Here is a 27,554-nt window from a genome sequence, read left to right as displayed (position 1 = left end):
CTGGCTGCGAACCCTGATCCTCCTGTCTCAGCCTACCAGGTACTGGGATTACAACAGGCCCTAGCCCTTTTGTTAGATTGATTGACTTACTTACTTACTTACTTACGGCACTGGAAATTAAACCCTGGGGCATTCTACCTTCAAGCTACACCCTCAGCTCCTTTTAATTTTTTTTTTTTTTTTTTGAAACAGAGTCTCACGCCGGGCGTGGTGGCACACGCTTGTAATCTCTGCACTCTGCACTTGGGAGGCTGAGACAGGAGGATCGCGCAGGTTTGAAGCCAGCCTCAGCTACTGAGTGAGGCTCGCAGCAACTAGCAACTTAGTGAGACCCTGCTTCCAAATAAAATATAAAATGGGTCTGGGAGTATAGCCCGGAAGTAGAAAGCCTCTGGGTTCCACCCACAGGAACACCAAAAAAAGAAAAAAAAAGGAAAAGAAATAGGGTCTCACTGAGTCACTGAGAGTCTCTATTGCTGAAGCTGTCTTGGAACCTGCAATCCTCCTGTCTCAGCCTCCCAAGCACTGGGATGACAGGCATGCACCACCACACTTGGCTTTATTTTTTTATTGTGAAACAGGGTCTGCTAAACTGCTCAGACTGGCCTCAAACCTGTGATCCTCCTGTCTCAGCCTCCCAAGCACTGGGATGACAGGCATGCACCACCATGCCCCACAGGAAGGGACTGCCAAGCTGTGTGTGTCCACAGAGCCCAGCTGGAAAGACCCTGGTCAGCCAGGCAGGTGGCCCACACCTTGATCCCAGCACATGGGAGGCTGAGACAGGAGGATTATGGGTTTGAAGTCAGCCTCAGCAACTCAATGAGACCCTGTTTCCAAATAAAAAATAAAATAGGAGCCGGATGTGGTGGCACACGCTTGTAATCCTGGCATTTGGGAGGTTGAGACAGGAGGATCAAGGTGCGAAGCCAGCCTCAGCGACTTAGTGTGGCCCTCTGCAACTCAGTGGGACCCTGTTTCAAAACAAAGAATAAAAAATAGGACTGGGGGTGTAGCTTGGAGGTAGAAGGCCCCTGGATTCCACCCTCAGTAACACACACACACACACACACACACACACACACACACACCCCTTGGTCTAGGCACAAACACATCCCACCCCACCCGGTCTGCAGCCCGACCCAGTAAGCACCTGGACCGCACGTTTCCCCGCTATCCACCCAGGACAGGTGGGGTCACACCCTGCTCTCCAGGCTGCCGGCGGCTCGGAGCCAGGCCTGGGACTCACCCCTCTTTTGGTGCCTTGAGACCCGAGGAGCAGGCAGATGGGGCCCGGGCGCAGGAGGCCTATCCCTGCGGGCAGCAAGTCTGGAGGATCCCCCACCCCGAGGCAGGAGGTGGGGCATATATGCTCAGTGGGACAAAGGTGGCCGGGGGGTCACTGAGCACACTGGGGCGAACAATACCCCCAGCGTCAGTTAGGGGACAGTCCTGGCGTCAGCAGCCGGCAGGAGACGCTCCACTGACTGTCTTAACAACCTTGTTTGTTCCATAGAGCTTGGCTGCGTGCACCTGGCAGGAAAGACAGAGGGCGCCCAAGATGGCTGTAGTCATGCCAAGCCAGACCTCCCCTTTTGGTCGGGGCTTCCGGCCCAAAATGCTGCCGAGACCACTTGGCAGAGCGTCTTGCCCGGGCACCGGGGCCGCTCTGCCCGTATCCCGCACTCAGGTTGCATGGACGGCCTCCGGTCTGGCGGGGTTCTCAGAGGGTCGGGCACGGCGTTCTGGCAGAGCCCAGCCCCATCCACCCGCTGCTGTCCTTGCAGCACGGTGAGTCCACCAACTGCCCAGGACTGAGACACGGTGGGCAGGCCGCCAGCCGGTCACGGGCATGGTGCCCCGGAACAGCGGCCTGTGCTCCCAGGGACCATGCGTGTGAGCATTGTGTCTGAACATGCGTGTGTGTGTGAGCGTGCACACTCGTGGGTGCACGGGGGCATGGACGTGGATCTCCCTTCCTGCTGTTCCAGCAGATTCCGTACAACACAGATTCCTAGGGGTGAGGAAGGAGGCGGAGCTCCAGGTCTGGGCCTCCTGCGGGGAAATCCTCCTCCTTAGCCAGGCACCCACCTGTACCCAGACTGCCCCTCCCCCAGAGGAGCCCCAACGCTGGTCCAGCAGGGAGCCCTTCCCGGCATCCACTGCGAGCCAAGCTGCGCTCCGGCAAACTGGATGACTATCTGAATAGAAAGAAATTTTAGAGAAGGAATCGTTTTTTGTTTGGTTTTGGTACTGGGGATTGAACGATTGAACGCAGGGGCATTCTACGCATTAAACCTCTGAACTACATCCCCAGCCCTTTTTATTTTTATTTTATTTATTTTATTTTATTTTATATTTTGTGGTACTGGGGATGGAATCCTGGGGCATTCTACCTCAGAGCTACACCCTCAGCCCTATTTTTTATTCTTTATTTCGAAACAAGGTCTCACTGAGTTGCAAAGGACCTCACTAAGTAGCTGAGGTTGGCCGCAAACCCGGATCCTCTTGTCTCAGCCTCCCAAATGCTGGGATTACAAGCGTGCGCCACCACGCCCAGCTGATCCTGTCCTTTACATTGCAGAAAACACTGATCTTGGCCGGGCGTGGTGGCGCACGCTTGTAATCCCCGTGCTTGGGAGGCTGAGACAGGAGGATCGCGTGGGTTCGAAGCCAGCCTCAGCTACTTAGTGAGGCTCTCAGCAACCTAGTGAGATCCTGTTTCCAAATAAAATATAAAAAAAGTCTGGAAGTATAGCTTGGAGGTAGAAAGCCTCTGGGTTCTACCCCCAGTACCACCAATAAATAAATAAACAAATAAATAAATAAGAAAACACTGACTTTTTTTTTGGCGGGTCTGGAGATGGAACACAGGGGCATTTGACTTCCGAGCTACACCCCCTGCCCTATTTTTTTTCTTTATTTTGAAACTGGGTCTCACTGAGTTGCAGAGGGCCTCACTAAGTAACTGAGGCTGTCCGTGAACCGCGATCCTCCAAGTCTCAGAAGCCCTTCTACTTCTGGGCTACACTCCCAGACCTATTTTATATTTTTATTTGGAAACAGGGTCTCTTAAGCCAACGCAGTTGGCTTCGAACCTGCGCGCTCCTCCTGTCTCTGCCTCCCAAGTGCGGGGATTACAAGCGTGCGCCACCACGCCCGGCTAACACTGATCTTTTGAAAAGATGTCAGGTTGTATGGGGTTTTTCAACTGCAATAGTGGGTCCAAGCTGACAACCAAGCAATGTTTTGGGATTTTTAATTTTTATTTATTTATTGTGGGGAGGGGCACTGGGTATTGAACCCAGGGGCATTCTAACTCTGAGATACACCTCCAGCCCTACTTTATTTTTTACTTAGAAACAGGGTCTTGCTAAATTGTTGACTACTGCACTAATTTGCTGAGGGTGGCCTCGAACCTGTGACACTCCTGTCTCAGCCTCCCAAATACTGGCATTACAAACAGACGTCACCATGTCCAGCTGCAAGCAATGTTTTTAAATGGTGAAGAAAATAAGTTAGAGTCTAGAATGTTTATCTAAGTAAATACCATTCAGGGGTGAGGGAAATGTAAATATATTCTGGAGCCTAGCACATCTCAGACCTGTGCCACCTTTTGAAACAGTTTAGGTCATAGATTCCCAAACATCTTGGCTTACTGCCCCCTTTCCAGAAAAATAAACCATACTCGACACCCTCCCTGGGTACTGCCACTGCCACCTTACTCAACCCCCCCAATTGCACCCAAGATTGCAAGCACCCCGTGCCGGTCCAGCGTCCTCCAGAGGGCGATGTTCCTCCCAGGCCTGGTGGCCACCTGTGTGCTTTGCCTCCCACTTGACCGGGAGGGGGGGGGGGATCAAGAGACTGGCGCAGCAGCCCCCACCCTGACATGGCTGCACCTGCTGAGGGTGGTACTTCTTCCTGCTGACGGTCTCACGCAGGGAGCCAAAGTGCCCAGCATCTGGCACAGTCGCTCCCCCTCAGGGCATGAAGTCTGGATTTGTGGGACAGGAAGCTCAGATAATGTGAAACCTGCTGGTCCCGGGTGAGCTGGGGACCTGCCTGTGGGCTGCCACTGGTCCCCATGACAGGTGCAGAGGCACGGCCACGGTTAGGAGAACTTGGGCGCTCTTGGTGACATCGGCTGCACCTGTCTCTGTCCCCTGCATCTCTGCTCCTGGGCAGCTAGTGCAAAGAAAACCTCACAGAGAATGACAGCGAAATGGGGGTTTGCAGGGGGAGCCGCTGGAGGACAGGGCAGGCGTGTGGGGCTGAAGCAGGACGCCCGTCCTCTCCTCCAGGCTCTCCTGCGGCTCCCGGCCCCTAGCTCCAGCACAGCGCGCTGCCTGCTGTGGGCCCTCTGCCTTCACCTGCCAGCCTCCTGGGTGGGACGTGTGCTGGGCTGCTGGAGGCAGGGGTAGGATGAGAACACGGCCTTCGCCAGTCTTCCCGTGGTGCCGAGAGAGCAAGCTGTCTTCTAACTGAAGCCGCGCTTTCCCCTCACCTCTGGCGTCTTCAGTTGGTGCCCACCCAGGGAAGCTGATACATTCATTGAGCCGTTCCCAGGTATTGCTGAGGCCGCCGCTCCGGTGCCGGGCATGCACAGATATCCCCGCTCTCCTCGGCCGGATCCTCACATGGAGGACGGGGTGTGAAAGCTGAGTTACCTGTGCCCCCAAAGGCTAATGCCGCGGATGTTAAACATCCCCCAAACACCTGCTCCAGGTGAGCGTGCCTGTGTGGGTGTGCGTGCTCACGTGTACCTGCACGAAGATATAAGCCAGTTCGGTGCCTCTAAATCCACCTCAGGAGTTTACCAGGCGGAGGTGGGTGGTCTGCAGCCGTCAATCAAGAGCTGGGGAACAGGTCTGTCCTGACACCCCAGCTTGTGGGTGTCCCCTGGGTGTCCTAGCTCAGGCCAGTGCCCACCATCCTGCTGGGACTGGGTGCCCCTGCACCTCCCCGCCCCGCCCCACCCAGCGTGGCCACCAGGAGGCGACGGAGAACAGATCCTTCTGCCCCCCACAAAAGGTCCCTGGACCCAGCATCCTCCCAGGGGAGGGCCACCCGCAGCCTTCGCTCAGCTGGCCATTAAGGTCTAGACACCGCTGAAATGGATGTTTTTCCTCACCAGGGTTTTTGTCTACTAAGTGTGAAGAATGACACTCAAAGACAACAAATAGGGAGTTTATTGTAAAGAGAACAGGGAAGGAACCAGGCGTGGTGGCGCATGTTGTAATCTCTGCGCTTGGGAGGCTGAGACAGGAGGATCGCACAGGTTCGAAGCCAGCCTCAGCTACTTAGTGAGGCTCTCAGCAACTTAGTGAGACCCTGCATTCCAAATAATAATATAAAATATGGCTGGGGTGTAGTCCGGAGGTAGAAAGCCCCTGGGTTCCACCCCCAGTACCACTAAATTAATTAATTAATTAATTAAAATAAAGAGAATGGGGAAGGGAAAAATAGGCAGGCCACCCTTGCAAGCAGCGGGGACCCTGGGGTCTAGCAGCCGCCTTCTGAACACTACTTGGGAGTAGTCAAGCCACGCACCACCAATGGCCAGCTGCTTTCTCCCACGCCCCCCCACCCTGGCCCCGAGGTCCAGCGAGGTCTCCTGGACACTACCCCGGAGTTGCTAGGCCAAACGCCTCAATTACACACTGCTTTCTCTCAACAACAGCTCCCCAAAAGGGGCGACTCCTGAATGCCTGACCATTTAGAGTGGCTACTCTAGGAGTTTTAGATATTTGAGTCCTATTTTATACTTTTTTTTTTTTTTTTTTTTGGTGGTACTGGGGTTCCTGGAAACCCTTCTACCTCGGGGCTACACTCCCAGACCTATTTTTACATTTTCATTTTGGAAACAGGGTCTCCTAAGCCAGCGCACGGCTGGCTTCGAACCTGCGCGATCCTCCTGTCTCCGCCTCCCAAGCGCGGGGATTACAAGCGTGCGCCACCACGCCCGGCTTACTTTTTTTATTTTTGGAAACAGGGTCTCTTAAGCCAGTGCGGCTGGCTTCGAACCTGAACCTGCGTGATCTTCCTGTCTCCACCTCCCAAGTGTGGGGATTACAAGCGTGCACCACCACGCCCGGCCATTTTCCAGGGATTTAGATAGTGTCCCTTTTTAAAATTTTTTTTTTTTGAAACAGGGTCTAAGTTGTAGAGGTCCTAAGTAGCTAAGGCTGGCCGTGAACCTGCGCTCCTCCTGTCTCAGCCTCCTAAGTCCTGGGATTACAAGTGTGCCCACCACGCCTGGCTTAGATAGTGTCCTGCTTTGAGGCTTTTCCGCAGTTGGGTGTCCCAGACGCTGCTTCCTGGACGCTCCTGGGATTGCCTAGCAGCAGGAAGAACTGGAACTTTGCAGGGCTCTGGTCACTCTCCAGAGGCTTGCGCTGGTTATCACTTGACATTAGGGGCCTGGGCTTTTCAGGAGCGCTGGCGGTTTGCCTCTGAGGCAATGAAGCTTTCCCACGGAGGCCCCAGGCCCTGTCTGCCTCTCCTGCCTACCTCCTCCCTCACGTGCTTGTCGACACCTCCCCGATTTCCTCCCTCAGAGGACGTCCACTCCTCCGCAGCCTCCTCTGCAGAACTCTTAGTGCTGTCTTCTCATGGCACCACTAGCCGCCTGCCACCCAGGTGCGGGGCTTAGAGGAAGTGGTAGGGGCCTCCAGGCTGTCGCCTGGGGGAGCAAAACCAGGAGGCAGCAGCAGGCCGGTGTGCAGGGAGCCCGGGTGCACTCGGGCGCGGGCGGGGGCACACTCCGGCATGGCGCAGTCTGGCCATCACTTGGAGGAGCACTGGGCGGCAAACCTGGCCCCCACCCTAAATAAGCACGAACCCGCCTTGGCTCAGGGCTCCATGCCCTGGCAGCGAGCGGGTGAATGAAAGGCCAGGTGGGGGCATCCCGGGCTCTACAGGATGCCCGTGCCCTTCCTACATTGGACTGGAGGCCCCCTTTTTCTCCGCAGCGCTGGGGCTGGCCAGCTGTTTCCCGCTCCAGCCCCTCAGCTCTCTGATGGCCAGGTAGAAGCAGAACTGGAGACCTGCCCTCTTACACCCCCAGCCCCAACATGGTGGGGACACGGAGGCTAAGGGTGGGCCACAGCCCGGTCGCTGGCACTCAGCCTGGTCCCCACCTTTCTCTTTGGTGACAGTGGTGTGGCGGTCAGCAGTGACGGGCATCCGGGTGGCCTGCCATGGGGAGGAAAGGGGCACTACACCCTCAGGCTGCTAGGACCAGCCTGTGTGGGTCCAGCCAGAGGACCCGGGCCTCCCAGGTTGGAGGGTCCCCCCAGGAGCTAGATGAGGAGGCCCGCAGAATCAGGGGCACAGCTACTCAATGTATCTTTTTTTTTTTTTCGGGTCTGGGGATGGAACCCAGGGGCATTCCACTTCCAAGCTACACCCCCAGCCCTATTCTTTATTCTTTATTTTGGAACCGGTCTCACTGAGGTGCAGAGAGCCTCACTAAGTAGCTGAGGCTGTCCACGAACCATGATCCTCCGGTCTCAGCCTCCCCTCCTGAATGCTGGGACTACAAGTGTGCGCCACCATGCCCGGCTTCCATGTATCTTTTTTTTTTTTTTTTTTTGGTGGTACCCAGAGGCTTTCTACCTCTGGGCTATACTCCCAGACCTATTTTATACTTTATTTGGAAACAGGGTCTCACTAAGTTGCTGAGAGCCTCACTAAGTAGCTGAGGCTGGCTTTGAACCTGTGCGATCCTCCTGTCTCAGCCTCCCAAGCGTGGGGATTACAAGTGTGCCCACCATGCCCGGCTTTCAATGTATCTTCTAAAAGGGTCAGCAGGGCAAGGGAGACCCCAGGCAGGGGAGCGGTGTCCTTAGGAGGAGGAGGCAGAGGACGTTAGGACCTGCATGAAGAGGGAGGAACTGTGTTTTGTTGTTGAGTTGTATTCTTTATATATTCTGGATATTAACCCTTCATCAGACACAAGTACATTTGGAAGTATTTTCTCCCATTCTGATTTTGTTGTTTTGCCTTTTCAGCCTCTCTCTCCCTCCTTCTCTTTCTCTTTGTGGTATTGGGGATTGAACCCAGGAGCATGGCATTCTACCTCTGAGCTACCCCCTCAGATCTATTTTATTTCTTACTTGGAAACAGGGTTTCACTAAATTTCTGAGAGCCTTGCCAAATTATTGAGGCTGTCCTTGTACCTGCCATCCTCCTGCCTCAGCCTCCCAAGTACTGGAATTGCAGGACTGTGCCACCACACCAGGCTGGTGTTTCATTTTTAAAAAGTCCAATTCACCTGATTTTGCTTTTGTTATACGTGCTTTTGGTGTCATATCCAAGAATTCGCTTCAAAAACCAGTGTCAAGAGCCAGGCGTGGTGGCGCACCCTTGTGATCCTCCTGCTTGGGGGACTGAGACAGGAGGATCCGGCAGGTTTGAAGCCAGCCTCAGCTACTTAGTGAGGCTCTCAGCAACTTAGTGAGACCTTGTATCCAAATAAAATATAAAATAGGTCTGGGAGTGTAGGAGGTAGAAGGCCCCTGGGTTCCACCCCCAGTACTACAAAACAGTATCAAGACTTCTGTTTTCTTCCAAGAGTTATATAGTTTCAGATCTATATATAGGTCTTCAATCCACTGTGAACCACTAGTTTATAGATGGTGTGAGGTAGGGGTCTGGGTTTTTGCTTTTTTTTTTTTTTTTCTTCCCCATGCCCTGGGGATGAAAGCCAGGGCATTTTATCTCCGAGCTATAACCCAGGTACTTTCACCTACTGCAAATGGGCAGGAGTCTTCCCCAGGCCTTGAAATCACACACACACACACACACACACACACACACACACACACACACACACACCTGCCTGGGTTTCCCTTGGCCCCAGTCAAGTCCCGACGTGGGTACAGGTGGCCACAGGAGGCTTCTGGACTTGAGGATGCCAGGTGTGAGGTGGTCCATCCCACTCTCCCTCCAGCAGGAAGGTTATCCACCGGCACAGGAGTTCTCCGTGCTCACACCCAGGACTGAGGGCCAGGGTCTTCCTCTGTCCACTCAGCACCCACAGAAGAGGAAGCAGGGCTTGTCTTGCCTCTGCACAATCTGTGGCTCTCCTTGGACAGTTTGAGGCCCAGGCCCTCCACAATCACATACCACACCCAATCGGCCTCCCCAGACCACGGTCCTCAAGCCCCCTTCCATGCCCGCACACCTGGCCAGTCCTGCGCCTCCCTGCCCGTGGCGGCTGCTGGGCCCTTACTTTTCTCCAGAAAGCCCCACAGCCACGAACTCGGGCCAGGCTTCACCGTGGCACCGGGCCGTGCGGATTCCTAGCGGTGCTCTGAACCAGGCGCCCGGCAACAGCGTGAGCCACTGCCTAGCACCCAGGCCCGCGGTCCCCGCGGATCCGTCCCCGCCCAGGCCCCGCTGGGTCGCCGCGGCAACCCGGGACTCCCCCTGGGAGCGCATCTGCGCCTGGAGGCCGGCGGCGGCGGCGGCGGCGGCGGCGGCGGCTCCGAGGTCCCCGCTCCCTGCTCCGCCCGGCCGGCCCCCCGGACCCGCGCCGAGGACCCACCGAGGAGCGGAGGGCCGCCGCGAGTAAGGGGCGGAGACGCGGCGGAGGGAGGAGAGAGCGGAGGGCCGCGCCGCCGCGGGGTGCTCACTGTCCCGGGCGCGGCGGGGGCCCCGGCCGCCGGTCCCCGAGGGCGTCCGCGCCCAGCGGCTCCCCGGAGCCCCGACGGCCGCGGCCGCCGACCGGAACGCTGCGGCGCCGCTGGGGGCGGGGCGGGCCTGCGGGCGGCCGGGGTTAGGGAGCGTCGGCGCGTCTCCTCCCGTCGGTGTGCGCGCGCTCGGCTGTTTGTACGGGCGCAGCTCACTGGGCAGATTCGGGGAGCGACCCGCCCAACGCCCCGCACTGGCCAATGGCAGGGGATGTCACAGGGCGCCGTGCTCCGGGGATGGTCGCCGTCCTGCGACGATTCGGGGAATCCTTAGGCCTCAGCGGTCACTGTTCCCCGGGCCCAGGCCGTGACCCCAAGGAGACCTCCAGGGCCTGTGCCCGGGGAAGTGCCCGCCGGGCATCCGGGGGACCCTTGGGGGTCCGGCCCTCCTTTTGCCCTCGCGGCTCGCCGGCGAGTCCTCGAGCGGACGCGCGCTTCGCGAAGGGGAGTTTTCCGACGCTCCCTCGCGCCGGGGACGCGGCCCCTTTAAGGGCGCGGGCGTCCGCGGCGCCGCCTGTCTGGCGCGGCGGGCCGGGCGCGGGCTCCCGGGCGGCCCCGGAGGGCGGGCGCGGGCGGCGGGCGCGGCGGGGGCGGGGGCGCGGGCGGCGGGCGCGGCGGGGGCGGGGGGCGGCGGGCGCGGCGGGCGCGGGCGCGGCGGCGCGGGCAGGCGCGCGGGGGGCAGCCCGGCCAGGCCCCGCCCCCGCCGCGGGGTCCTGCGCGCGGGGCTGCGCGCGGCGGCGCGGAGGGAAGTCCCGAGACAAAGGGAGCGCCGCCGTCTCTGCCGCCGCGACGCGCCGGGCCGCGGCCGCCAGGTGAGCGCCGCCCGGGCCCGGGCCGCCGCCCCGTCGGGGCGCGAGGCCGCCGGGCGTGGCGGGGCCGCGGAGCGCCGAGCCGCCGGCCTCCGGGCCGCGCCCGGCGCCCTCCTCCTCTCCCTCCCTTCCGCCAGGACCTCGCTCCCGCCATGGTCTCCGCGCCGGCCCGCCGTTCCCGCCCGCCGCCGCCCCGCCGCCCACGGCCTCCTGGTGGCCGGCGCCGCAGCTCTGGGGCGGCCCGGGCCCGGCCTGGCCTCGGGTGGGCTCGGCCGGACGTCCCGACGCAGGCGAGCCCTGGTCGCGGGAGGCCGTGGCCGCAGGTCCGCCGCGGGCTGGCGGGGCTGCCGGCGCCGGTGGTGGGGTGAGCCGGAGGCCGGCGAGGCCGCGGTCGCCGGCCCGGGTCGCGGCCTGCAGCAGCCGCGTTGGATCCGAGCTTCCCTGCTCGGCTAGTGGACTTGCCCTGCCTTTGGGAGGATTCTTGTTCCTCCCTCTTTGGGAGCCTAGCCCCGGCTCCTTGCTCTAAGGAAATTGCCTTAGCGCGTCGGTGCTTCGCCTGCCCAACAAGAGGCCAGCACAGAGCTGAAAGTTGATGCGGATTTGCTTACGAAGAGGTCCTCTCGCCAGGCGTGTGGAGTGGCCGGCGTCAGCCCCTTGTCTGAGGCATCTTAGGCTCTGGAACTTGGCTTCCGAAACAGCCTGGGGTCCCGGGACAGATCCAGTGTGGCCAGGCAGGGTGCTTGGGACTGCAGACGTGCATAGGAGTGGCAAGGGGGCGCTCAAGGCCTTCCCAGGCCTGTCTGGCGCCCGTGTTACAGATGAGCAAGTCTGGGGGAGCACCTTGCACAGGCTGATGTAACAGTAAGTGGCTCCGAGGCCGCGCCGTCAGCTGTCCTAGCCAGTCCAGGGGGAGCCCTGGAGGGAGGCGAGGCAGAGCCGGGGCTCTTGTCCCTGGTGGGGTTAGTGCCGTGCTTGTCTTTGATAGTTGTGTGTGTGGAACTAGAGATTGAACCCAGAGGTTTTCTGCCTTGGAGCTATATCCCCGGCCCGATTTTTAGATCTTACTGGAAACAGAGGCTGTCTTACTAGGTTGATGAGCATCGCATTACTTGCCGAGGCTCTTCTCCAACCTGTGCTTCTCCTGTCTCCTCTTTAACACTGGGATTAGAAGTGTTCACCACACACCCGGCTTGTCTTTGATAGTTTAAAGTTATTTTTGTCTTTGCATCATAAAACTTTCCTGCTCTGAAAAACCTAGTAGTATTTGCTGCTCATTAAGTGGCCCTCAGTTAATTTGGAGAGGCAGATTGGATTGTAAGTGGGATTTGGAATGAGTCTTCCTGTGTTGAGACAGATTGCCTCCTGGGTACCAGGAGGCCAGTGGGTGTGAGAGCACCCCCGTCGCAGAGTCCAGGCTTCTCCAGGATCAGTGCATGTGTGCCCTGGGGTTCTGCTCCCGGTGCAGCATCTCCTGTGGGCCACTCTGGTGTCCGTTTGTGTGGGGGACATTGACAGCAGCTGAGGCTTGGGAAGAAGCACGGGATTTCATAAGACTGTCCCATCTCACCGAACGACTAAGACAACCACAGTTAGGTGCTAGGACAGGTGCCTCCGGGCAGCTTCATCCTGTCCCTGAGCCTCAGAGGTGGCCTGTGGGGGGGCCCGCCAGTGGGCAGGGCCTCTCCTGGGTCCTTGCCCGGGCTGGTCAGTGTCCAAAGCTCTGACCTGGGGCTTCAGAGACCTGCTGCCCTGCCCTGATGAGACTCTTTGGGGACTTCTGCAAACTAAACGGCCTCCTGTTAGCCAGCCTCTGGACACAGCGGAGCCCACTCTCAACTAGGGAAGCTAGTGGCCAGGCATAATTTAGAAGCTACTGTACATTTACCCTCAGCTCTGGGGTGGGGTAGTGGTCCTGGGCTCAGTTGAGAAGAACCAGGAGACAGACGGGAATTGAGGAATGGTGGAAACCAAGCTATTTGCTCTTGCTCTCTGCTCTAGCCCCAGGCCCAGTGGCTCAGAGACCTGGGGTCCACCCCATCCTGCCTGCCCGCCTCTGGCCCTGGAGCCCATGTGACCAAGCAGCTCTGCACGGGCACTTGACTGCAAACTCTCGTGGCTCTGCCCAGCCTTACCTGGCTGCTCGTGGTGGTGCCCGTCTCAGTCGGGGCACCACTTCGACACAGCGACCTGTGTCTTACTGTCCATGTGCTTAGAAGAATGCCATCCATGCTAAGTTTGCTGAAGGGACAGATGTTCCCCATGGGTCCGGGGAGGGGGCTTGCAGGCAGAGCCCCTAGCAGTCACACCTGTTCTGCACTTGGGGGAGTGGCCCACAGGGGCTCGCCACCTGGACGTTGCAGGGTCTAAGCCTGTTTCTTGTCTATTTTGGACTTAATCTGGAGGCCAGGTAAGATAGAAGCTTTTGACCTGTGTGCTCTGGGATCAGTGCTGGAGCTGGTGGCCCCATGGATCAGACCTCTTGATCTTGTCCTGATGGCCTGCGCTTCATTCTTTTGGGGACCTGAGTGCTGGGCACACCTGTGACCTATTGGTGGTTTGTGGCATCCTCACCCAGCTTCCTGACGTGGGCTCTGAGGGTGACGCAGGAGGCTGTTGGTGGCCTCAGATGGCAACCCCAACTCCTTCCGCTTTCACCTGCTTGGTCAGAGAGCCATCAGAAGCCACCCGGAGCCAGGCATGGCAGCGCACATTTGTAATCCCTGCACTTGGGAGGCTGGGACAGGGGAGGATCACAAGTTCGAGGACAGTTCAGCAAGTAGTGAGACTCATCAACCTAGTGAGATCCTGGTTTTTTTTTTTTGTTTGTTTGTTTTTGTTTTTTTGGTGGTACTGGGGGTGGAACTCAGAGGCTTTCTACCTCCGGGCTATACTCCCAGACCTTTTTTATATTTTTTATTTGGAAACAGGGTCTCACTAAGTTGCTGAGAGCCTCACCAAGCAGCTGAGGCTGGCTTCGAACTCGTGCGATCCTCCTGTCTCAGCCTCCCAAGTGCTGGGATTACAAGCGTGCGCCACCACGCCCGGCTGTGAGATCCTGTTTCAAAATTAAAATAGGGCTGGGGATGTAGCTCAGAGAGAATAGCCCTGGGTTCGAACCCCATTGCCACACGCACGGAAGCCATGGGGACCTTGGTGAAGCCACCCAGAGTTCCTGACTTGTGGCCTTGCATCTCTGCTGTGCCAGGTGGCGTCCGTGGAGGGCCACACTCAGAACAGCTGTGCTCCCGGGGCAGCGAGGCACTCCCACGTGCGTCTGGGAAAAGGTGTGGCGGGATTGCTGAGGCCTGGCAGGGAGGCGCCGGCCTGAGTCCAGGGGCTGAGGAGCAGCAGGAGGCAGTGGAGGCAGGAGCCAACCAGAGGTCGCCGAGAAACAGCCATCCCACATAAGCCAGAGGCCCAGGTTTGGCCACTATGGGAGACTGCCATCTCCTAGCCCAGTGCAGCCTGGTGGGTGGCAGAGGGCCAGGCTTCCACTCAAGATGGGACTCCCCTCTAAGCAGCAGGGGGAGACCCACCCCTGACCTCAGTGTCAGCCCCTTGAGAGAGACCCCTCTGCAGGTGGGGCCTGTGTGTTGGGGCTGTCTCCGGGCCTCCTATGGACTTTGAAGACACTTCTGGGCTTAAGGTTTCAGTACCCAGCAAGCATACGGGACTCTGTACCCTCTCCTTTAAGGGAGGAGGGAGCGGTAGGTGGGTTGGGGTCTGGTGGAGGTGCTGCTGGGTCCCGGGACCTGGGCCAGGTGTACTGTGATGGCCCTCCCTGGGGTCAGCCACCCCACAGGTTCCAGCACATCTCTGAGGGCAGGTGGGTGGTCTGGCTGCTGAGGGGGCCAGGACTGAGTCTGAATTCTGGGGCATGATCCTAGTTGGGGTTCCAGCAGCCGCCACCCCTGGCACACTGGAGTGCAGTGCCCCATCCTGCCGCCGGGCTCAGACTAGCTTCCTGGCTCCCCTGTTGGTCTCTCCCTTGCCTGGAGCCTGATGGAGGAACAGGGCAGGAGAGGGGGCGGGTGTGCTGTCCCCGGTGCTCCCTGAACCCCCAGGCAGCTGTCTCCGTCCCGTCTTCACGCTGCAGAGACACGGGGAGGGGCTCGGCCATGGTGCCCTCCTGGAGGTGGCCAGGGAGGGTGCAGTGCCAGGCGAGACCAGGGCAGCTTGCTAAGGGGGCCGACCGTTTCTGCTTCTCGGGAAGAGCCTGCTGAGCCTGGCCAGGGCACTGAGGCGAGGCCTGCGATCTGCCCTTGCTAACGGCGTCCCGCGCCCATCTGTTCCAGGGACTGTGAATATGTCGGGGATCGCCCTCAGCAGACTGGCCCAGGAGAGGAAGGCTTGGAGGAAGGACCACCCGTTTGTAAGGAGGGCTCCGCCTCCCTGTGGAGGGCCTGGCCCTGCTTGTGGGCCCTGGCTGCTGGGCGGGGTGTGCAGGCGAGCTGGCTCTGAGTTGGCTGTTTTCCCCAGGGCTTTGTGGCCGTCCCCACCAAGAACCCCGACGGCACGATGAACCTGATGAACTGGGAGTGCGCCATCCCGGGCAAGAAGGGGGTAAGAGCCACTGCCCGGCCAGGCTGGAGTGGGCCGCAGCTGGTGGGGGTCACACCCCAGCAGTCGCGAGGGGCGCAGTGGATGGGCAGCAGGTGGGGACACCCAGCCAGTGTGCATAGAGAGGAGCTTCTGGCGACAGTCCAGGTGCTGGGCGCTACCTGTTCCCCAGCGTGTGGGCTGCTTGTAACCCCAGTGGCAGGTGAGCTGGCCACCTTACAAGGTGCCCAGCCCAGGCTCCAGGCGCCTCCTGCTACCTCTGCTTGCCTGAGCAGACTGAGCCCGCTGTCAGCACACGCGGATCCGAGTGTGAGGTCCACACCCGCTCTCGCGCCCAGTGTCTGGTTGTGCTGGGGCTCACACCCGCAGGGTCGCCCTCTCAGCTGTGTACCTTCTGACCGCCTCCCTCGGGGTGGAGTCTTCTCCTAAGCAGGGTGCATTGTGGTCCATTGTGAGCACGGCTGCCAAGCCAAGGGGTGTGACGAGCCCCAGCCTCTGCCGATCAAGTCCTCCCCACTCAGGGTGGGAGGTGCACCGCGGCACCCCTTCCACAGGTGGGGACTGTCTTGTTTGTGCAGCAGCAGTCTCGGCAGGGATCTGAAGCGGTGGCTCAGGTGGCATGGGGACCAGGTGCCAGGCCTGGCTGTGCACGCCAGGCTTTGCCCTTGGGCAGCCCGTGAGGGCCCTCGGTGCCCTGCCTATCCTCTCCAGAGCCTCCGTGCCGTTGGTTGTGTGGGCCGGGTGGCGGCTGGGACTGGTGCCTGGGCCCCGGCCCGTCCTAGCCTGCAGCGGGTGAGAGCAAGTCTAACCGCGGTTCGCTTCCCCACAGACTCCATGGGAAGGAGGCTTGTTCAAGCTGCGGATGCTTTTCAAAGATGATTATCCGTCTTCACCACCGAAATGTAAGTTTCTGCAGAGAGGCCTGCAGTCGTTTTGAAGAGTCTTGGGAGCCGGGAGTGGTGGCGCACGCTTGCAATCCCAGCATTTGGGAGGCTGAGACCAGAGGATCGTGGTCCGCAGCCAGCCTCAGTTACTTAGTGAGGCCCTCTGCAACTCAGTGAGACCCTGTTTCAAAATAAAGAATGAAAAATTGGGCAGGGGGTATAGCTCGGAGGTCAAATGCCTCTGGTTTCCAACCCCAGACCTGCAAAAAAAAAAGGTCTTGGGCTGTCGGAGCCTTGCTTGTGTGGCGCCCTGCCCTGTGCCCATAGTATTGGGTGTGGGCACGGAGGCTGCTTGGGCAGGTCGGCCTTGATCCTAGGTGCCGGGGGTCGGGGTCTGCGTTCAGCCCCAGGTGGGAGGGGAGCACAGCCGGCTTGGTCGCCAGTCCCAGCTGACCACTGGGAGTATTTCAAGGTCCAGGCCAGCATTCCTAGCCCTCGTGGCATTGGCTTTGAGGACCTGCACTTGGTGTCTGTGGGTACTGCAGCTCTGGAGGGCAGTCACGCAGACGCCCAGGTTCAGAATCTCACCTTAAGGGCTGGGGTGTAGACCAGTGGTAGGAGGAGTACTTGGCATTCAATCCCCAACACAGTGAGGGAAGAAAAGAGAACACAGCAGGGTTTGGTGGCGCACACCTGTATCCCAGTGCCTAGGAGGCCGAGATGGGAGGATCGTAAGTTCAAGGCCAGCCTCAGCCACTTAGCAAGATACTGTTTCAAAATAGAGCTAAGAGTGGTGGCACACCTGTAATCCCATTACTTGGGAGGCTGAGACGGAGGGTCACAGGTTCTTCGAGGACAGCCTCAGCAGTGCAGTCTTAGCAACACAAGAATATCAGCAACCCAGGGAGGCCTTGTTTCAAAACTACAGGGATGTGGGCTGGGTGTAGCTCAGACGTAGAATGCTTTTGGGCCCAATTCCCGGTACCAAAAAGACGGGACAAGCTCTCATCCCACCCGTCTGCCGCTGCGCGCCACTGTCGCTCGCGGTCCGCAGCTCGTGGCTGCGTTCTGTCATCTGCAGCATGGGGCCTGTGTGTTAAGTGCGGGCTACTGTGAGGTGGTCTCAGTGCAGTTTAGCAAGACTTGGGAAGGAGCCAGGCGTGGTGGCCACGCTTGTAAGCCCAGCACTGGGGGGCTGAGACGGGGTCACGGCCAGCCTCAGCAACTTTGTGAAAACCTGTTTTAAAAGAAACTAAAATAGGGCTTGGTGGTATATAGCTCAGAGGTAGAATGTCCCTGGTTTCAAGCCCTAGTACACCAAGAAAAAAGCTTGGGAAGGGGTACCCTTGTGCCTCCGCGCCAGTGGCCAGACACCAGCGTGGCCGGCAGTCAGTCAGGACAGCGTCCTGCGCTGAGCACAGCGCCGCCTCGGAGGTGCACATTCGCTCCGCTGGGTCAGAAGTCAACAAGAACTTTCTAGCCGGGTGTGGTGCTACCCTCTGTAATCCCAGTACTTGGGAGGCTGAGACAGGATCACAGGTTCCTGGCCAGCCTCAGCTACTTAGTGAGGCCCTGTTTCAAATACAGAATAAAGAACGGGGCTGGGGGGTGTCGCTCAGAGGTAGAATGCCCCTGGGTTCCATCCCCAGTAGTACTACCAAAAAAGAAGAAAGAGTAAGTGTCCTGCTGTTATAAGCCTTGTGACGAAACTTACCCATTACCGGAGCTGCCGGGAGGAGACTCCGCTGCCTTACGTTGCTTTGGCTGTTTGACGTCTGCCTGTCCTGCCCATTAATTAAGAGGGAGAGACCTAAGAGTGAGCACATGCAGCCACTGTGGCTGCTTCCATTTGAAGCCATGCTGGAGTCCCGAGCAAATGGCACGAGGTGGAGTCACCTAGCAGTGGGGGAGGAAGAGCCGGTGGCGGAGAAGGTCACGGGCAGAACTTGGCTTGTAGGGGTCGCAGGTCACCAAAGTGTCGAAGGGAAACCACTAGTCATGGCGTCAGTGCCTGGAGTGAGGCCCAGGAACGGTCGGGGCTCCGCCCCTCCGCTGGAGATGAGAGGGTATTTCTGGAAGAAACCCGGGACAGCCCGGATAGTAGGTGAGCTCTGCTGCAGTGGACCGGGGCACAGTGTTGGGAATATGCGCTTCACAGCGGCGCGGCTGAGCCCCAGGCTGAGGCTCAGAGCCACTTGGCAGGTACCAGGCCTCACAGGACGCAGGCCGGGGGCTCTGGAGACAGCAGCCCCCCGAGCGGAGTGGATGGCCCCGAAGGCCACCTGGGGCGGTCACGTGTGGAGGGCCAGGCCAGGGAGAGAAGAGAGTCGCCTTCTTCTAAAGACGAGGCCACGAGTGTGGTGGGTGAGGAACGGGTGCTCTCTGCGCAGCCAGGAGCGCCCAGGGAGCCGGCCCTGGTGGCCATGCCTGTGGTCCCAGGACGGGAGGCTGAGACAGGAAAGGGTCAAGGGCCCAGACCAGCCTCAGCAAGTTAGCAACCCCCTGTTTTAAAGTAAAATTTAAGCTGGGTGTGGTGGCTCACACTTTTAATCCCAGTATTTGGGAGGCTGAGACAGGGTCACAGGTTCAGTGACAGCCTCAATAACTTAGGCCCTTCACAATTTAGACCCTGTTTCAAAATAAAATATTAAATAGGGCTGGGATGTGGCTCACTGGTAGAATGCCCCTGGGTTCAATCCCCAGGCCCACAAACCAAAACGAAGACAGAGGAAGGCACAGAGTGCCGATGATTGGCACAAAAAGTACAATTAAAAGATAGTGGGGCTGGGCACGGTGGCACACGCTTGTAAGCCCCGCGTTTGGGAGGCGGAGACAGGAGGATCGCGCAGGTTCGAAGCCAGCCGTGCTGACTTAAGAGACCCTGTTTCCAAATAAAACTATAAAATAGATCTGGGAGTGTAGTCCGGAGGTAGAAGGGTTTTCAGGAACCCCAGTACCACCAAAAAAAAGATAGTGAAGAGGAAGCCCAGGTGGGACGGGATTGGCCAGCTGTGCGGCCCGGGGGTAAGGCCTCTGCATCACAGAGCACCAGTGAGCGGAGCAGGTGAAACTGCTTCGAAATAAAAATAAAAGGCCGGTGTGGTGGCTCACGCTTGTGAACTTGGAGGTCGAGACGAGGATCCCAGGCCTGGGCCAGCCCGCTGCTCGGGAGGTCGGAGCGTATCATGGTAGAGCATTTGCATGCCTCGCACCCGAGACGCTCTGGGTTCAGTCCCCAGCCCTGGTTGGTTTTTGTCTTTGTGGTACTGAGGGTGGAACCCAGGGGCTTTTCTACCTCTGGGCTACACTCCCAGACCTATTTTTTACTTTATTTGGAAACGGTCTCGCTAAGCTGCTAAGAGCCTCACTAAACAGCTGAGGCTGGCTTCAAACTTGTGCACTCCTCCTGTCTCCGCCTCCCAAACGCCGAGATTGCAAGTGTAGGCCACCATGCCCAGCTGATTGAAAGTTTAATAGGATTTAAATTACAACCCTAGTCACTTTTTTTTTTTTTTTTTTTTTGTGGTAGCAGGGATGGAACCCAGAGGCATTCTACCTTGAAGCTACACCCCCAGCCCTGTTTTTTATTCTTTATTTTGAAACAGGGTCTCACCGAGTTGCAGAGGGCCTCACTAAGTAGCTGAGGCTGGCCTCAAACAGCGATCCTCCTGTCTCAGCCTCCTAAATGATGAGATTACAAGCGTGCGCTGCCACCCCCCTTGATAATTTATTATTTAAAGCAACAACAAGAGCCATGCATGGTGGTGTATGCTTATAATCCTAGCGTTGGGGAGGTGGAGACCAGAGGATCATGATTCGAGGACAGCCTCAGCTACTTAGGCCCTTTGCAACTCAGTGAGACCTTGTTTCAAAATAAAGAATAGGGCCAGGGTTGTAACTCAGAGGTAGAATGCCCCTGGATTCAGTCCCTAGTACCACCAAAAGAAAACAACAGGCAAGTGTGCTGGGTGTGGTATCGCATGTCTGTAATCTTGCTGCTCCGGGAGTGAGGCAGGAGGAGTGTAGGTTCACAGCCAGCCTCAGCAATTTGGCAAGAACCTGTTTCAAAAATAAAAAATAAATAAAAGCTGGGCGTGGTGGTGCACTCTTGTAATCCCTGCTCTTGAGAGGTGGAGACAGGTTCGAAGCCAGCCTCAGCTACTTAGTGAGGCTCTCAGCAACTTAGTGAGACCCTGTTTCCAAATAAAATATAAAATAGGTCTGGGAGTATAGCCCGGAGGTAGAAAGCCTCTGGGTTCCACCCCCAGTACCACCAAAATAATTAATTAATTAATTAATTAAAACATAATATTAAAAAATAAAATTTAAAATAAAAAATAAGCCTGGAGGTATAGCTCAAAGATTTAATCCCAGTACCACACACAAAAAAAAACAACAAGCTGTGCATGGTGGTGCGTGGCTATCATCTGATAGGCTGAGACAGGATCACGGGTGCAAGGACAGCTTCAGGAAATAAGACTGTTATCAAACCAAAATTATTATTTTTTATTTTTAAAGTTGGTTGGGTAGGTCAAATGTAGAAGAGTGCCTGTGGGCTTGGTCCCCAGGACTAAGTAGACAGAAGAGGTGGCAGCCACGGCCGGGCCTGCCATGCTGTGCCCGAGCCTGCGAGGGCGGGCATCTGTGCTGGGCACACAGGCGGGCAGGGAGGCGGCAGGTGTGGGGCTTGGGAGGGCGGTGTAGCGGGAGTTTCCTGGTGCAGGGCTGGGTATTTGTTTCCTGCTAATTTATCGGGCTGCACGAGCCTTGTCCTTCTCTGGGTGCAGTTAAATCATGTTTTTTTGTTGTTGGTGGTGGTGGTACTGGGGTTCCTGGAAGCCCTTCTACCTTCGGGCTACACTCCCAGACCTATTTTTACATTTTTATTTGGAAACAGGGTCTCCTAAGCCAGCGTGCACGGCTGGCTTCGAACCTGCGCGATCCTCCTGTCTCTGCCTCCCAAGCGCGGGGATGACAAGCGTGCGCCACCACGCCCGGCTAAATCATGTTTGAGAGTAAAGAGGAGCTGGGTGTGGTGGGCGGCACGCCTGTCATCCCAGCATCGGAAGGCTGGGATGAGCATCGTGGTTCTCGGACAGCCTCAGCTGCTTAGTGAGGCCTGCCGCAACTCAGTGAGGCCCTGCTTCAAACTAAAGAACAAAAAATAGGGCAGGGGGTATAGCCTGGCTGTCAAATGCCCCTGGGTTCCATTCCCAGACCCGCAAAAAAAAGAGAAAAGGGAGGCGTTGACTGTGAAAGAGGAGACGGGAGGCCTGTACTGAAGTGTCAGCTGTGAAGTGGCCTCGGAGCGGCGCTGCTTGTGGGCGACTTCTGTAAAGAGGGACCGTGAGCCGGGCTGCGCGTGCACACCTGTTACCTCAGGACTTGGGAGGCTGAGATGGAGGATCTCGTGTTCAGAGCCAGACTCGGCAACTTAGCAAGGCTCTAGGCAACCTCGTGACATCTTATTTTCCAATAAGAAATAGGCCGGACCTGGTGGTGCAAAACTGCAATCCTAGTACTTGGGAGGTTGAGACAGGAGCATCAGGCGCAGCAGCTCAGGGAGGTTCTCAGCAGCCCACCCTGCTTCAGAACAAAAGTCAAAAGGTGCAATGGCTCTGGGCTCCGCCCCGCTGCCTGGGTAGAGAGGGCTGGGGTGCAGCTGGGACGTAGGGTCCCACCGGGCGCTGTGCGGAGGCCCTCAGCACGAGGCCTGCTCTGCCTCTGGGCCGCCCTCGTGTGCTCCGCCCTCCGCCCCAGCCCTTGCCTGCTTCCTCCTGAGCTTTCTTCCTTGAAAGCCCAAGGGGAGGGTGGCGTGTGTGAGGACAGTGCTGCCTCCGGAAAGCATCACCCTTCCCCATCATCCAGGTAAATTCGAGCCACCACTGTTCCACCCGAACGTGTACCCTTCGGGGACAGTGTGCCTGTCCATCCTGGAGGAGGACAAGGACTGGAGGCCAGCCATCACAATCAAACAGGTACGGCTGCCGCGCGCCCGCCCGCCTGCCCGCCCGCCCGCGCCCGGCCACTGCAGGGCGCCTGGCTCACCGTCCTCTCTCTGTCCTTTTTGTCTCACGCAGATCTTACTAGGAATACAGGAACTTCTAAATGAACCAAATATCCAAGACCCAGCTCAAGCAGAGGCCTACACGATTTACTGGTTAGTACCAGCCGCCCTGGAGATGTGGTGCAGGCTGCCTGGCAGAGGGCCTTGACGGGCGAGGCAGCTGTGGCCAGCGCCCTGCAGTGAGCAAGGACTGCGTTGGCTGTGGTGCCACCTGCCGTGGCGGGAGGGTCGCAGGCTGGAAGCCAGGTGCCACTGCCGTAACGGGAGGCCGGGCGGGAGGGTCGCAGCCTTGAAGCCAGGTGCCATCTGCCGTGGCGGGAGGCCGGGCGGGAGGGTCGCAGGCTGGAAGCCAGGTGCCACCTGCCGTGGCGGGAGGCCGGGCGGGAGGGTCGCAAGCTGGAAGCCAGGTGTCACCTGCCGTGGCGGAAGGCCAGGTGGGAGGGTCGCAGCCTTGAAGCCAGGTGCCATCTGCCGGGACGGGAGGCTAGGCGGGAGGGTCGCAGACTGGAAGCCAGTCTCAGCAACTTGGGCCCTGTTTCAGAGTAAAGTAGGAGCCGGGCCTGGTGGTACATGCATGTAATCCCAGCATTTGGGAGGCTGAGACAGGAGGATCACGGTTCTTGGACAGCCTCAGCTACTTTGTGAGGTCCTTGCAACTCAGTGAGACCCTGTATCAGAAATACAGAATAAAAAAATAATAAGGCTGAGGGTGTAGCTCGGAGGTAGAATGCCCCTGGGTTCCATCTCTAGTACCGCAAAAAAATAAAGTTGGAGTGGGGCTGTGGCTTGGAGGTAAAATTCCTAGTGCTCAAAAAAAGGACGAGGTAAACCAGAGCCCAGAGCGGTGATGCATGCCTGCCTGTGCTCAGGTGCGGTGCCTCTGGGTTTCATCCCCAGTTTCAAAAAGAAAAAAAGGTGGGACGTGGTAGTACGTGCATCTAATCCCAGTACTTGGGAGACTGAGATAGGAGGATCGCAGGTTCACAGCCAGCCTCAGCTACCTAGGCCCTCTGCAACTTGGTGAGGTCCTGTTTTTAAATAAAGAATAAAATAGGAGCTGGGCGTGGTAGGCACTCTTGTAATCCCAGCACTCAGGAGGCTGAGACGGGAGGATCGTGGTTCACAGCAGCCTCAGCTACTTAGTTCGGTCCCTAGAACTGCAACTCAGTGAGACCGTGTTTCAAAGTAAAAATAGGCCAGAGGGTGTAGCTCAGAGGCCAAGTGCCTCTAGGTTCTATCCCCAGACCCACAAAACATGAAAATTAAAAAAGCAGAGCTGGAGTGGGGGCGCAGAGCACGGGAGCAGCGTAACGGAGGCGGAAGGCTAACGGTCCGGCCCTGTGGGGTGTCCTGAGCAGTGGCCACTCCAGGGCCTGGCCCTCACCAGGGTTCTCCACAGCCCCACTGGCTGGGCACACGCCCCTTCTCCCCCAAGCCCTCCCCAAGGGGATAGAGCACTGTCCCCAGCTGGCCCAGTGGCCTGGTCGGCTGGAGGCCTCCTTCCAAGGCCCACAGTGCCCCCTGGAAGGTGCCAGCATGGGCCAGCATCCACCTTTTTTTTTTTTTTTTTGGTGGTACTGGGGTTCCTGGAAGGCCGCCTACGTCCGGGCTACACTCCCAGACCTATTTTATATTTATTTGGAAACAGGGTCTCCTAAGCCAGCACGGCTGGCTTCGAACCTGCGCGCTCCTCCTGTCTCCGCCCCCCAAGCGCGGGGCTTACGAGTGTGCCCACCGCCTGGCTGGCATCCACCTTTGTGTGTGTGTGCTGGGGATTGAACCAGAGACAGTCTGCCTCCCAGCTACACTCCCAGCCCTTTTGGTTTCTCAAACCTGCTACCCTCTGGTCTCGGCCTCCAAGTTCTGGGACTTGAAGCCTGCGCTGCGCCTGAACAGAAGCCGCCGCGGATCCGGTCCTGGCCGCGCGGCTCAGCTGGTGTGTGGATCCCTGGCCGCCCGCGTCCTGTGGCCCTCGCCTCACCTCGTGCGGCGGCTGCTCTGGGCGCATGGCTGCCGCCCGGGTGGCCTCCGCTCGTCCCTCCTGAGCGGCCTCCACAGCTGGTGGGCTCGCCCAGGTCGCTGCGCCAGCCTGCTGCGCCTCTTTTCACCTGCACTGCTTGATCTCTGCCAACCGTCCATTTTTTGTTTGTTTTGGTGGTTCTGGGGGTGAAACCCAGGGGCCTTCTACCTCCAGGCTATACTCCCAGACCTATTTTATAGTTTATTTGGAAACAGGGTCTCTACGTTGCTGACAGGCTTCAAACCTGCGCGATCCTCCTGCCTCGGCCTCCCAAGTGCTGGGATTACAAGCGTGCGCCACCACGCTTGGCTCTTCCCCCCCCCCCCTCTCTCTCTCTCTTTTTTTTTTTTTTTCTTTCTGTACTGGGGATTGAACTCGCCATTCTACTTTCCAGCCGCACCCCTGTCCCTTTTTTTTGGGGGGGGTCTGGGGATGGAACCCAGGGTATTCTGCCTCAAAGCTATACCCCCTGCCCTACTGTTTAGTCTTTATTTTGAAACCTGGTCTCACTGAGTTGCAGAGGGCCTCGCTAAGTGGCTGAGGTTCCCCTCAAACCATAATCCTCCGATCTCAGCCTCCTGAATGCTGGGATTACAAGCATGCGCCACCACGCCCGGCTCCTATTTTATTTTTTATCTTGAAACAGGCTTTTGCCAAGTTGCTCGGGGTCTGGCTCAGTTGTTGAGGCTGGCCTCAAATCTGGGATCCTCTGTTTCGGCCTCCCAGGTCCTGGGATTGGGAGCATGCACTACTGCATCTGGTTGAGGCTGAGGACTCGTCAGCGCCTTGGGGGCCAGGGCAGGAGGGCCGCGAGCCCAGAGCTTCGCAGCGTAGCGCGTGAGCCAGCCGGTGTCCACGCAGGTTCAGCACCAGTGTGGCGACCTCCGCTGCCGCCTGCTCAGGCCGGCCACGCCTTGGAGCGCTGCGCCCTTGTGCCAGGATTGCGCCAGGGCCATTCTGCCTCCAGGGCGCGCGCCAGCCCCTGGGGCTTGTGTTTGTTTGTTTGTGGAAACGGTTTCACCGGGTTCTGAGAGTCTTCCTGAGTTGCCGAGGCCAGTCTTGAACCTGCGATCCTCCTTTCTCAGCCTCCCAAGTACTAGGTGGCCAGGTATGTGCCACCCAGCCTGGCCACTGTGCTCTTGTTGTTGGTTTGGTGGTACTGGGGTGGGACCCAGGGGCCTTCTACCTCCAGGCCACACCCCCAGCCCTATTTTATACTTTATCTCACCGAGTAGCATAGGGCCTCCCGAAGTAGCTGAGGCTGGCCACAAGCCTAGGTCCTCCACGTCAGCCTCCCAAGTGCTGGGATTACAAGCGTGCGCCACCACGCCCGGCCAGTCTTTTTTTTCTTATTTTACTTTATTTTTTTGTGGGTCTGGGGATGGAACCCAGGGGCATTCGACCTCTGAGCTACATCCTCTGCCCTATTTTTTATTCTTTATTTTGAAACAGGGTCTCACTGAGTTGCGAAGGGCCTCACTAAGCAGCTGAGGCTGTCCGCGAACCACGATCCTCCGGTCTCAGCCTCCCGAATGCTTGTTTTGTTTTGTTTTTTAAGAGTACAGTGGCTGGGAATGGTGGCACATATTTGTAATCCCAGCATTTGGGAGGCTGAGACTGGAGGATCACGGTTTGAGCCTCAGCTACTTGGTGAGGCTCCTTGCAACTCAGTGAGACCCCATTTCAAAATAAAGAATGAGCCGGGCGTGGTGGCGCACGCTTGTAATCCTGGCGCTTGGGAGGCGGAGACAGGAGGATCGCGCAGGTTCGGACCCTGTCTCCAAATAAAAATATAAAGTAGGTCTGTGAGTGTAGCCCAGAGGTAGAAGGGCTTCCAGAAACCCCAGTACCACACAACAATGAAGAAAGGATGAAAATCGGGCTGGGGTGTAGCTCTGAGGTAGAATGGCCCTGGGTTCGGTCCCTAGAACCGCAAAATAAATTTATATTAGAAGAAAACAAAAAGAAGCCAGGCATGGTGGCGCACGCTTGTAATCCCAGCATTCAGGAAGCCGAGACCCGAGGATCGAGGTTCTCAGCTACTTACTGAGACCCTGTTTCAAAATAAAGAATAAAAAATAGGGCAGGGGATGTACTCGGAGGTCAAATGCCTCTGGGTGCAATCCCCAGACCCGCAAAAAAAAAAAAAAAAAAAAAGACTGAATTTGGCACAGAAACTGTTGGTCAGGCCGCTGGCCTCCTTGGCCCGGCCCTGCTCGCAGCCTGGGGCCCGCGCTCTGCGTGGTGGGGTTGGGGGCCGTGGAGTCTCCCTGCAGAGGGTGCCCCAACCTCCTCCCCTCGTGGCCATGGCCACCTTCTGCTTTGCTTTGCTGCTGTGGGTTGCACCCAGGGGCCTTTGACCTTCAAGGCTTACCCAGGCCCCCCCCCTTTTTTTTTTTTTTTTTTTTTTTTTTTTTTTTTTTTTTTGCAGGTCTGGGATGGAGGGCATTTGACCTCCTAGCTACAGCTCCTGCCCTATTTTTTATTCTTTTATTTTGAAACCGGGTCTCACTGAGTTGCAGAGGGCCTCACTAAGTAGCTGAGGCTGTCTGCGAACCGCGATCCTCCGGCCTCAGCCTCCCGAATGCTGGGACTACAAGCGTGCGTCACCACGCCCGGCTTACCCCAGCCCTTTTTTGTTTTTGTTTTGAAACAGTCTCACTAGATGCTGAGAGCCTCGCTACGCCGCTGAGGCTGTCCTCAAGCCCACGGGCGTCAGCAGCGTGGCCGCCGCGCCCGGCAGCTGTGACCCTTCTAACCTGTCTTTTCTCTTTTGACCTCAGCCAAAACAGAGTGGAGTATGAGAAAAGGGTTCGAGCACAAGCCAAGAAGTTTGCGCCCTCATAAGCAGCGGCCGCGCACCACAGAAAGGAAGGGGTTGGTCTGGCAAGAACTTGTTTACACCTTTTGCAAGTCTCGTTGCGCGCAGTCACCAGGCGGGAGGGCGGCGGCCTCCATCTCCGCCACTGGCACCATTCTCCACTCGCTGAGTTGCCCCGTTTTCACACAGGGTCTCTTCCTTCGATCTTTTGTATTTTTTGATTGTTACGTAAAACTTGCTTTTATTTTAATATTGATGTCAGTATTTCAACTGCTGTAAAATTATCAACTTTTATACTGGGCAAGCCCTCGGAGCTGGTTCCACTCTGGACACAGGCACGCTTCGCACCGCAGCTTCATGGCCGCCGCCGGCTGTACAAACCCGCCCGCCGCCCGCCCGCTCGAGCCGCCCCGGCGGCCAGTGTCTCCTGCATCACTTCCTTTGTGTTTATATGGCGTTTTGTCTGTGTTGCTGTTTAGAGTAAATAAACTGTTTATATAAAGGTTTCGTTGCGTTATGGTCATTAAGGTGTGAGGAGCGGCGCGGGGAGCCCCCGCGGCCCTCTGGTCCTGCTTTGTAAATAGGACTGTACAGACGTGTGTCGCGCTCTGGGCAGCGGCGCCCGGCCCTGGGAGGTGCAGGCCAGAAGCTGCTCCGTGCCGCCGCGGCGCCCAGGGAGGACACCGGCCCGGGCC

At 57.8% G+C, this 27,554-nt stretch overlaps 1 protein-coding gene across 1 annotated transcript; it reads left to right on the top strand.

Moving 5' to 3' along the window:
• Positions 1–14,813: 14,813 nt before the first annotated feature.
• Positions 14,814–26,885, top strand: UBE2I (ubiquitin conjugating enzyme E2 I; the record flags this gene model as incomplete). The annotated part of the gene is made up of 6 exons (XM_080704471.1): positions 14,814–14,879; positions 14,987–15,070; positions 15,897–15,969; positions 21,820–21,929; positions 22,032–22,111; positions 26,822–26,885. The coding sequence occupies 6 exons, from the start codon at positions 14,814–14,816 to the stop codon at positions 26,883–26,885; spliced, it is 477 nt and encodes a 158-aa protein (XP_080560597.1).
• Between the last annotated feature and the right edge of the window lie 669 nt (positions 26,886–27,554).

Source organism: Muscardinus avellanarius (genome assembly GCF_963383645.1).
Source record: "Muscardinus avellanarius genome assembly, chromosome: 10".
In the NCBI taxonomy this organism is placed as follows: Eukaryota; Metazoa; Chordata; class Mammalia; order Rodentia; family Gliridae; genus Muscardinus; species Muscardinus avellanarius.
This window is presented reverse-complemented; position numbering and strand designations above follow the sequence as displayed.